Source organism: Typopeltis vanoorti, chromosome 9 (genome assembly GCF_054136105.1).
Source record: "Typopeltis vanoorti isolate ZY-2024b chromosome 9, IOZ_Tvanoo_1.0, whole genome shotgun sequence".
NCBI classification, from domain to species: Eukaryota; Metazoa; Arthropoda; class Arachnida; order Uropygi; family Thelyphonidae; genus Typopeltis; species Typopeltis vanoorti.
This window is the reverse complement of record NC_143557.1, coordinates 69,296,996-69,309,755: the sequence shown is the minus strand read 5'-3', so window position 1 is coordinate 69,309,755 and position 12,760 is coordinate 69,296,996. Positions and strand designations below refer to the sequence as shown.

General features: G+C 36.4%; 1 protein-coding gene across 1 annotated transcript in view; it reads left to right on the top strand.

The window, feature by feature from the left end:
* LOC150103130 (uncharacterized) overlaps positions 1–12,760 on the top strand; it is a 607,032-nt gene that overhangs the window by 440,025 nt on the left and 154,247 nt on the right. Inside the window, exons 22-23 of the mRNA XM_090397550.1 lie at positions 2,372–2,456; positions 4,586–4,759. Of these exons, the coding sequence (XP_090253676.1) occupies positions 2,372–2,456; positions 4,586–4,759 (259 nt within the window). The remainder of the gene's footprint in view (positions 1–2,371; positions 2,457–4,585; positions 4,760–12,760) is intronic.

The following is a 12,760-nucleotide window of genomic DNA, read 5'->3' as shown; positions in this document are numbered from 1 at the left end:
AAATGCGTGATGTATGAAGGACATGTTCCTGATTTTAGTAGCCTTGAAAGACAGAATATTGCAGCATGTGAGACAAATCTATGCAGATCTGTTGCATTACGCTTTAGAAAATGTCATTCACAGAATGCAGTTCTTTAGAACATCATGTGGTTCAGTATGTCCGCCTTAGAAAGGAGGACATACCGAACCACATTTGTTAGTTATATAAACACAAAATGAAGTTAGAAAGTTTGTAATGATGTAATTTTTTCATGTAGTACTATCATAATATCCTGCACACCCCTTGAGGGTACATGTCATGACAAACACAAAAATTGATGTTGTGTTACTTCTAGCCATCACTGTTTAATTAATTCCAAACCATAAAATTATAGCACCAAATGTACACTGGTGGAAGGATTTTGTACTTTTTTTTTATGTTCTGTAAATAAAATCGCATGTTCCAGAGTGTACATGCACCGAGTTTGGTTGAATTTCGTCCAATACATTTTTCACTACAGGACTCTAAACACCTCTTTAATTATTGCCACCCTGTATATATATATATTAAATGTTATAAAGAATATGAAAATGTTTTTTGAATATAGTTACATATCCATTGAAAAGTCTATATTTCAGTTTATGGATTATTTTTGTTACTCTGAGAAAGACCATAATTCAGAAATTGTTATACATTGGTGTCCAAAACCTCAGGACAAACACTATTTCTGAAGATTACAACTTCAAATTCAGATGAATCAGCTTGTGACAATTTGTATAACTGATGATTTTGAGTAGAAAGCAGGTATACCTATTCAAATTTTCAAATCACATGCCAAAGGATCACTTGATAGTGCTCTAACAGGATAACGGGGCAAATGGCTGAGCTAAGCAAATTGTGTTTGAAGGAAGCTCTTTTTGTGAAAGAATAGAGTTGCAAACTTGGTTGGATGTCTTGTAATATCTCAGTGATGTCATCTAGATGATTTCACACAGGGAAGATTTATTAGATAGCTTGAAGAAGGCCCCAGAATTACTGATATTGCCCCAGGGTTTAGATTCTCGCATAGCATTGTATCCAAGCCCTGTGCAGTGTTTCAGACCAATGGAATGTGTTCCAGATATTTGCTAAGAGATTGTCTTCACTCTACCATGGAGCATGAAGATAGATTTTTGGTTATAACAGCAAGCATAACATAATCGAATCACCATGGCAAGTCAGCTTGCAAGGCAGCTCCATTCAGCATAGGTATGTGAATATCCCGACAAACTGTGGCAAGGTGTCTGCAACACGTAGGCCTGTATGCCGAAAAGCCTGTAGTCTGCATCCCTTTATTCACAGCTCATTGTAGAGTAGCATGTTTTCACTGGTGTTGTATCCATAAAAATTGGACAAGGCACCAATGGGCCCAATGTACTCTTTACAGATGAGTCATTTTATCTTTTCTTCAATTATAGATGACAGTTGATCTGGTGTGATAGTGGTACTGCTTACCATTGTGGGAACGTTCTTGAAAGGGATAGAAGGGCAGTGCTGGGGTCACTGGTGTGTGTGTGTGGGGGGGGCATTATGCTTAATGGATGCACCTATCTACAGAAATGGGCTATGACTGATGAATGATATTGTGATGAAGTTCTTGAACATCATGTTCGATTGTTCCATGGTTCTATTTGTGAAGAATTCATTTTTATGGAAGATGATACCACATCACACACAAGCAGTGGAGTACTTCTCATATAATCTATTAATCAAATTGAGTGGCCAGCGCACTGCTCAGATCTCAACCCCATAGATCACGTTTGAGACACAATAGGGAGATGCATTGCTGTTTGAAATTCCCCTCCAGAAAAGAAATGAGACTTGCTCTGAAAGAGGTGTTGGCCAGTTTGCCTCAAAAACTTTTGAATCACTTGGTGCTAATGATGTTGTGGGAGCTGACATTGCAGTCAGAGGTGGACATATTTACTGAAATGTTTCTCTGTATAGTTTTCTGTGAGCACTGTACATTAATTCCACAGCTACATCCTTACGAAATTTGTAATTTTCATGAAAAATGTATTGCAATTTAATTTCTATGAAATTTATAACACATGTTTTGTGTAATATGATTTATTAGTGTGCTGCTGATAAATGACATTTGGCTATAGTCATGAACATTTTTTCATATACTGGTAAAAATGTAGTTCATCCTTAGCTTTTGGACACCAGTGTATATGTATATATACCTTTCAGTGAGGAAGGAAGAAAAGGGAGGGAACACTACATTTTTAAGTGTGGTCAAGATATAATTTTCTAAATGAAAGATAAAGTAAAATTAGAAAATAATTCTGGAGAAATTTTTAAAATAAAGATTAATGTGGCAGATTTCATCTGATTGTTTTATCTCTCCAGAATAAAGAGTGCAGTTCTTAGAAATAGTTCTTCTACAGAATATTTAGGACTGAAAATATCTATAAAGGGATCCAGTGCATTTAAGGTAATTTATTATTTTGATAATTACAGAAATATTAAATATACAGTAATATGTAAGTTGTCATTTGATTTTAAATGGTCACAAATAATTTCTTTTTATGCATAATGCCCACTTATAAGTGAGCTTATTCATTGGTTTTTAACAGTATTACAAAATTTTGTTAATTAGTTAGTTGGCAATAACTGTTTTTGTATAACTGCTGTGAAGAAAATAAGGCTTGTGCTTCAGCAGTTTTCTTGCATTAATCTCTTAAGACTTTCAATTTCACATTAAAGGATGTTAAAAATCCATCATTATTTCAAAGCCAAATATCTGAAATGCTAAGAAGCTTCAAAATTAACCTAAGAGTGTATGAGAACATAATCTTTGGCATCAGAATTACCTTGACATGCACTTTTCCCAAGAACCCATGTGTTTATCTTTTATTTGCCAAGCAAGTGAAATCTTGCCTGGCAAATAAAAGATAAACTTTTTTAGAACTGTTGGTTCTTAACCGAGACCAGGTAGATGATTAAAGAAGGCAGAATAATCTTATTTTCAATACTGTTGTAATCCCATGTCAGCAGGTTGCATTTTTCATAAGTGGAATTTTGGTTGGTATATGAATTATAAAGGTGTAAGAAAGTTTAGAAGGATTCAGTTTGGTGATGTAAAACTATTAAATGAAAGAATATTAAAAGTACATTATTATTTTAAAACCAATTGTTTAAAATTACAATAATTATCAAAACTTCAAAATTGATCCAAGATCTTATTTCATCAAATTGAAGCCTTCTAAGTTTATCTTGGTTATTACAATTCATGCACTGACCAAGAGTTCACTTATGCAAAATAAAACTTTGACATGGAATTGGTACAGTATGAGGTGAGGGTGGAGTTTCTAGCTCTCTTAATCTGCATGGGGTTTCTGGTGAAAACTGATAATTAGAAACAGCTGTCTGGCCTCCAAAACTATAATCAAAAGCATTAATAAAAGATGAACATATGTCATCTTGAGCATTCATGTCTTTTAAGTAGTACCACATGCAGCCAACTGCAATTAGGTGGTATTCTTATAATCTCTGAAATTAATTTCAAAACTTTTAATTAAAGTTCACATATTTGGCTTTGAAATAACATTTTCATTTAAAGGGTTTATGTTGCCAAACTGAAAACTTCGAGGCTCTTTATTCAACTTTGTTTCCTTTCACTGGCCAGTAATATTCATCAGCTCATAATAGGTGTCACGGTGATATATGCCAATGGCATAAATAATAAGTAAATGGATTGAAATGAAGCAACAAACATTAATCCAGCATGTTGTGGGGAGGTGAAAGTAGGCTTTATTTTAAAACTGTTTAATTCCCCCCAAGTATAATACTCATTTTAATCCTGCTCAAAGCTATATAGCGATCACTTCCTGATTCAATTGTCACGTATGCTCTTGTATACTGAGTTGCTATGAAAATATCATTAACAATTATAACATAGTTGATAAAACTTTGTTTTTTATGTCTTCTCTCAACACGTTCATTGCCAATCACGTGATGCGAGTTCTCACCTGCTGGTCGATCACGCGTTATCGCGTGGACGTCGCTACCAAGTGAACAAAATTTGGCCACCACATGAAATTCCAATTTTCAGCTTGGCAATGAACGTGTTAATGTAAATTTATGTTCACCTTTTATTTTGGTATTAATAATTGATTAGTCCATGTCCTGAACAGAAATCCAGAAGGTACTTTCCATTACCACTATTTCTGCTTAGTATTAATTACACAAAAACAGTAGGAGTATTAAAGCAGATCGGAACTAGTGATAATCTGTTTTCAGTTTCATTTCGGAAATAAATCTGCTTTATGCATTTCTTCAGTAATCTCGTCTACCACTGTTCTTGAGATTAACATTTTCTTTATTGTCATTTGTTAAAAATTATAACTTACTAATGCTTCAATCAAATGTGAGTAAATTTATTTGCACATTTAATTTGTTCACATTAATAACTTTATAGTGATCTATTAATAAAAGTATTGTAACAAATAAAACAAATCATATTTTGAAGATGTTTATAATAAACATTAAATTTATTTTTGAAACTGCTTAGTACTTATATTCAGTGTAAAATTAGCTATTTTATGTTTCTCCATGGTATAGCTTATAATAGACGGAAAAGAAAATAATCTCGCCTCTGGGATACGGGTAAAGATGGAACCCGAAGGAACTTATGAGATGCAAGTGCAGTTTAAGCCTTTAGAAGTGGAACCTGCTCAAGCTCATATAAATATAAGAGCAAAAGGCATGATATCTGGACAGGTTATCAACTTCAGTGTAAGTTGAATCCTTAGCTATAGTCATAATTTTGCCTCTAACTCTGTTGGATAAATATTGTGTATACGTATTATTCATTTTATAAGGTGGCTTAAGGATTTAGTCCAAAATTCCATATATTCCTTTTGTATATACATGGTTATAAACAAAACTAGCAATGATTGCAAGCAGTCATAAAAAAATAAATAAAAATAAATACATTTTATCATTTCAAATTAAAATGTCATCAAAAACAAATTATGATACAGGGATAGGGGAAAAATCACTCATCAATCCCTTTTAAACCCTAAAATTGTTTGAAGAGTGTGAAAATTGCACAGCTTATTCACATTCCCAATTTATAATAATACACTTGGCAGGCTTTAATTCTGAATGCAAAGATCCATCATGGGAGTTTTCAGCTGAAGGTAAATTAGCTAGTTTACATTTTTCAAATTAAAAGAATTTATTTCTGATGAAATATGCCACACAATGTAGGAAACCATTAGAATTAAACAATTTTTATTCTGTTTTTTTTTTTTATTTTTTTTTATTGTGGTACATACTGGAAGTAATGTCGTCATTGATTTCCTGATATGTACCCTGAGGATACATCAGGATACTGACAGTACTACATTATTACTAATATCCTATCAGCAGTCTTCTTCTTTCAAATTAGTTTATGGTCTTTTAGGACACTTCTGATCAAATCAATCCACCTAGATTTTAGTCTTCTTCTCAGTCTTTTTCTTGCCTTGCTGTCTTCAAACTTCTGTTTTGCTAACCTTTCCTGTCCCATTCTGTTTATATAAACTATGCCACCCTAGATAAGTTCTGCTCACACATGATAACAGTATGAAACTCATTCTTATCTTCACTTTTAATATGATATTGTCATTAATGCCATCTGTTCACTTTCCTAATTTTTCTTTGAACTTCATCTGTCATCTATAGTCTTTGATCAGGTGTTTTATTTCTTACCTAACTCTTAAGTTCCATAACTTAAAACTGGTTTGAACACTGTCTTGTATACTGTTAGCTGAGTGTTCCGGTTAAATTCTCTTATTCCATATAAATTTATTCAACTGTTTCCAGTTTTGCTTAGTCTGTTTTCCATTTCCATATTTAATTTGCCATCTACCTAGAAACTGTGCTTAAATAGCAAATATTTTTTCTATAGGTTCTAAAGTTTCCTATGTTTCTGCCTATTTTCATGGTTTTGGTCTATTTATTGCTGATTTCCATGCCAAATTCATTACAGCTTTTATTCTATTTAGTTAGAGAATCCTAGAGATGACTGGATTTGTTTGGAAGTGTAACATGATTTGTATAAGGCAAAGAGCTACATTTGATATCAAATTCTAATATGAGGTTTAATGTCTCTTTCTTTCTTTCATAATGCAGTCCATATAGGGGATGAATAAAAGCGGAGATAGTGTGTGCACAAGAGTGCACACTATCTCTACTTTTATTCATTCTTAAAATGTTCAAATCTGCATAAAGGAATGAAAGTAAGGATGAAAGGATGATTTCGAAAGCTTATTTTCTATTTAAAGCTTATATTCAGGACTGGGGTAAGGTAGTACAACACCGGGAAACTTGTTGACGAGTTGCCCAGTGTTGTACTACCTTACCCCAGTCCTGAAGATACTTTCAGGTGCAAACTTTGTTTGCTCATACTTGGATAAAGGATTAAACTAAATTTATTAAAGGATGATTTCTTTTCATCCTTATGGATGGTAGGGGCAGCTATGCTACCATACTAGGAAAATGACTATGAGCAAGGTGGTTTCCCATCGCCTTCCTTGCCATGCTATGTCCTATGGCTGTATCCTATGTATCCATGGGTCCTGTTTGTGGGATGAAAACTCGCAGAATAAACTGGGGGGGGGGGGGACCCTACTGTCCGCACCCAAGACTGGCTTACTTGGCTATGGTTGAGGAAGATCCTTCGGCTCCTCACGTCTCTGATGGGAATAGAACCTAAGACACTCCTTCCCCAGGCATATGGGTGTGAAGTGCACAGCCACAAGGCTAACTGCGTGGACTACATAAAGGGCTTAAGCTAAAAAAAAATGGTCCGGATAGTAGGAGAGAATATGTTTAGAATGGAGTCACTTTGTGAAGTGGAAGCATTTCAGAAATTTTAATTAATTTATTATATTTTTTAATATCACTTCCACCAACAAAAAGTTATAAATATATATTCTAACTTTATATATTGAAAGTTTATTTTTCACTTGGTTAGACTATAATAAATTTAGTTTAATCCTTTATCCAAGTGTGAGCAAACAAAGTTTGCACCTGAAAGTAACTTCAGGACTGGGTTAAGGTGGTACAACACCAGGGCAACTCGTTGCAAAGGTGGAGCAAGCTACCAACACTCCCATCTCAGTATCTCCTACAATGCAAAACACATCTCCTTGCGGATATGTCTAATATTATGCATTAAGGGAAGGGCCACTACCCAGACTAGTTTCGACCTTTATTGAGGTCTCTTCAGTTGGGCCTGGCTCCCACTGAAGAGACCTCAATAAAGGGCGAAACTAGTCTGGGTAGTGGCCCTCCCCTTAATGCATAACATTAGACATATCCACAAGGAGATGTGTTTTGCATTGTAGGAGATACTGAGATGGCAGTATTGGTAGCTTGCTCCACCTTTGCAACGAGTTGCCCTGGTGTTGTACCACCTTAACCCAGTCCTGAAGTTACTTTCAGGTGCAAACTTTGTTTACTCACACTTGGATAAAGGATTACACTAAATTTATTATAGTCTAACCAAGTGAAAAATAAACTTTCAACATCTTTCTCTAAATCCAGAGTAAATTATTAAAAAAGGGTGGCACACCAATTGGCAATTCCTATAGGTAGAGATGACCTGCTAATGCTTCTGCCTGATATCTCCACTTGGGCCTGGCTCCCACTGAAGAGACCTCAATAAAGGTCGAAACTAGTCTGGGTAGTGGCCAGTTTAAAGGATTAAACTAAATTTATTATAACTTTATTAGTACTGTGAGTGGGCCATGATTTTTTCCTTATTTTTTATGTAGTCTAGAAATCCTGGTATAGAGATCAAGCAAAACTTTTTCATTCCACTTGAGCTCTCCAATAAACAGTAGTAGTGGTCTCATACAGGCACTGAAATTCATCGCCCAGGCATTTGCCATCAAATCTTTTTCAGTTGTTTAATTTTTCATTGTTTTGTATGTTTTGTTACTGCTAATTTCTCAGTTATTTCATATAAACTTATTCAGTTGGGATCCCACAGAACCAACTTGACTTCCGTTGTCTATTTCCATATTTAATTTGCCATCCTCACCAAAAATTGTTCCTAAATAGCTGAAAGTTCTACAGGTTTCCCATTCAGGATATATCTGATAATTTCCTGCACATCTTCATAGGCTTTACCTTTTTATTGTTGACGTTCATGCCAAATTTGTTTTGGCAGTTATTCAGTTTAGTTAAAGAATCTTTGAAGACTTGTATCAGATTGATTTAGAAGTACAACTTCAACTCTATAAACTCTAGCTGAGATTAATATTTCCAGTTTTATCAGGTTCAATGCCACTTTCCTTCATAATCATATGATATATATACAGGGTGTTCGGGATAAATTTGACATATTTATAATTAATTATATTTTTCCGTAAGTTACATGTATTAACACACACTTCTCTTCATTTAAAAGTTTGGACCCTTCTTCATTCATATACAAGATGTCAGAAAGGATGGATAGCTGGAACCCACCTGAATCATGGAAGAGAATAACTTGTATCATGATGATTCGTGCCCGCCATCAAAATAAGGATATTACGACTGCTGCCCAATGCTCCCTGAATACAGTAAAAACAATCAGGCATGAACTAGAGACTTGCAATGGTGACTACGAGGATGTAGCAAGAAGAAAGATCCCTAGCAGACGATCTGATTGCGTTCGTACAGCAGAATTCCTCGCAAATCTGCAGGAACAGGTGTTGAAGAACCCTGGCATTGGAATTCGGGCTTTGTTCGTGGAGTTGCTAACTGTAGTCAAGCCCTGGATAACAAGGGTAGCCAATGGTAGGCCGTATGTATGGCAGCAGGATTCGGCCCCTTGCCACACCTCTGGGAAAAGTCAAAAATGGTTGTCTGAAAATTTCTACGACTTCACCAGTCCAAATATTTGGCCTCCAAACTCCCCAGACCTTAACCCCATGGATTATTTTGTATGGGGCGCAGTTGAAAAAGACACCAATCGCACTTCCAGTAATACAAAAGCCCAGTTAATGGATAAAATTAAAACAGTTTTCACGGCCCTTCCCAGGGAGACTGTAGCATCAGCTTGTTCGAGGTTCCGAAGCAGAATTGAAGCTGTGATCGATGCTAATGGTGGTTATTTTGAGTAAATCTTGTTGATAGTATTGTAATTAACTCTGCCTGTAATGTTTTTTTGTCAATTCATTAAATTTAATAGATACAAAGAAGATTTTCTTTTTCCTTACGAAACTGTCAAATTTATCCCGAACACCCTGTATATATATATATATATTATTATTATTATTATTATTACGGGCAACTCCAAGGAGTCCATAGACTCATCGAGGGAGGCTCTAACATCATGTCAAGAACAACTATTCGACATTCACACAGTATCTATCATACCTCGCCTTGAACTCATTCACAGTCATGGCATCCACAACAGACTCTGGCAGCTTATTCCACTCATTCACCACTCTCCAAGTAAAAAAACCTAGCTCTAACACCCTTACTAACCACACTCTTGCCCAGCTTCCATGGATGGCCCCTAGTCCTCCCACCACCAGTCCTATTCTCAAAAATATCTTGTGAATTAATCTTATAGAAACCTTCAGTAATTTGAATGTCTCAATCATATCACCCCTTTTCTGTCTATCAACCAATTTCGGCTACCCACAAATCTTCAATCTGTTCTCATAAGGTTCATTCCATAGACCTAATATCATCTTTGTCACTCGTCTCTGGATCATCTCTACCTTCTCCCCTTCGAGAAGAAACCCTGGCACCCATATCTAGGCACAGTAGTCTAGATGGGGTCTTATTAAGGCTCGATACAGAGGAACAATAACTTGTCTCTACTCATCAAAGTATTCTTCAGTAACCAAGTAATTTGATGAGCTATTTAGCCACTTTTGCAATGTGCCCCCTAAACTTCAACTCCCTATCCACCAACACTCCCAAATCCCTGGCCTCATCAATCTCCTGGAGTACCGTTCCACCAATGTGGTATACTGCTGCTAATCTTTTCACCCCAAAATGCATAACCTTACATTTTGACACATTAAATTGTCATCCATTCTCTTTAGCCCAGTCCTCCAAATCATCCTGCAAAATTTTGACATCCTGTGCACTCATTATTGCTCTACCCAACTTTGCATCATCAGCAAACAAATGAACACTTCCTCTCAGATCCTTTCCTATATCGTTAATGAACAAATTGAACAGTAGTGGTCCAAGAACAGAACCCTGCAGCACACCACTAGACACAGGCCGTCTTTTGGATTCTACTCCTGAATAAACCACTCTCTGATATCTCTCCATCAACCACCCTCCTATCCATCTAACCAACCCTATATTCATCCCCATATGCTGCAGTTTACTGATTAGAATTCCATGCGGTATCCTGTCAAAGGCCTTAGCAAGGTCCAGTAGAATCACTGTAAACCCATTACCCTTATCTAGTTCAGCGGTCACTGTGTTATAAAACCTGAGCAAGTTACTGAGGAATGATCTACCCTTCACAAAACCATGCTGTCCCCCATACAGTATCCCATTTTCATCTATCCAATTCTGTATTTTCCTGTTGACTATTTTTCCCAAGACCTTGACAACAATTCCTGATATGCTGATCGGTCAGTAATTTACAACAGCAGTCTTGGAACCTCCTTTATGCAATGGAACTATTTTCCCCTCTTTCCACCCCTTCGGGACTAACCCAGACCTGAGACTCAAATTAAACAAAATAGTCGAGGGCACTGACAATTCTTTAGTTGCTTCATGTATGACACGTTGGTATACCATCCATTCCCACAGATGTATTGACATTGAGGTTTTGTAATAGACTATTCACCTCTACTTCATTCACCACAATTCCCTTATAAGCTTTGGTTCATTCATTCCTGCAATGTCACAACCTGGATGATATATTCTTGCAAAGTGCTCGCTCAATAATTCCACTATATCAGCTGATTCAGTTACCTCCCTACCATCAGCATTCTTTAAAATCATTCTGCCATATATATTTTTTCTTTTACTTGCAGCATATTGAAAAAAACTGTTTGGGATTCTCTTTAGCCTGCATAGATAATGTTCTTTCATAATCTGCTTTTGCTTTTCTTACCACACTTGTTACCCTTCTGGCCTGCGCTTTATACCATTCATGTGCCTGCCAGTCACCTTTTTCCTTAAATTTCCCTCCACAGTTGTTTCTTTTTTTGCAGCCCAAGCTTAATGGTGTTATTCATCCATTTAACCCCTACTTGATTTATTATTCGGACTCTAGGTATACAGTCAGCCATTGCCTCCTGCAAACACTTCTTAACCGCCGCCCATGCTCTATCAACATCCAGCCCTTGCAGTTTTACATGCCATGGAAGCCCGATAATTCCACATGTACCCTGTCTTAATTGTAAATTCCACACCTTTAGCCACCTCCCAAGTCAAGACCCTATGATCACTCTCACGAATTGGTGGCAACGTGGTCATATTTGTCACAGCCAAATTCTCAGATGCAATTACTAGATCAAGCACTCTCTGACCCCTAGTATTTTCGATTACATGCTGTTGCAGATAGTTATCCCTTAATAAGTGCATAAAATCCAATTCCTTCCTCTCATGTGTCCTCTCCTCCTTCCAATCAATGTTACCATTGTTGAAATCTCCCATAATAATTACCCTCCTTCCACTCATTTTTCTATTTGTTTATGCATACTATCTCCACTATCTATTCCATCACCTGGTCTATAGCAGCACCCAACTTTATATTTTGTTCTGCTAGTCTCAATCTCAACCAAATAGCTCTTTTCTCTATCCTGAGTTCCACTTCTATTCTCCTTGGCTGCAGCTCATCGGCTATCATCAATAACACTCCTCACTCCATTTTATTCTCCCTGTCACTCCTGAACACACCATACCCCTCACATTCAATCCCACTAGCTATATCATCTTCTGTCAGCCATGTTTCACTAATGCCAATAACCTGTGGCCTGGAAGTGCCAACCAAGGCCAAAAATTCTTCCTTCTTGTTCCTAATACTTCTGGTATTAGCATACATGAATTGCAGAAGCTCATTTGTCCCATCCCTATTTTGATGCCTTATACTAACTATCCCATTCTGATTTGTTGTCCTTCGTACTCGCTCGGGCATATTACACACTTTCATACACTCAACTGTCTCCCTAAAGTCTGCATATCTACTCCTCCCCCCCCCCCCCCAATAACTCTAATTTCCCTGATTATGCACATCCACTTCCACTTTATTCAACAACACCTTTTCGAGTCTCCATACACCAAATCCATTCAAATGCAAACCATCCATCTTATATAAATCCTTTCGCCCATCGAACTCGCTCCACACATCCACAAATTCCACACCACTCCTGCATAATCCGCACATGAATCCCACCACGGGCATGGATTTTTATGATTTTCTTACTAAGTCTATGTGAAAAGGGCATCTGCGACCCTAACACTTCTTCTAGTAGAAGGCCTTACTCCCAAAACCCAGTGAGGTATGGGAGTGACCATATGGCATCTACAGATGTCAAATATGAATTTTATTATTATTATTTTGAATTCTGCTGATATTTAATTTAATATTTCCATATTCAGATTTTCCTTGCTGTTGCTGTAATTTATATATAAGTATTCAGAACAAAAAGCTATATAGAAACTGGATTGTAAATAAATAATTTACTGACTACAATTATTTACATGCTGACATTTTGCTAGTTTAAATCTCTCACATCAAAGGCACTTTAATAATAAATGGTCAGTGAAGAAAACACA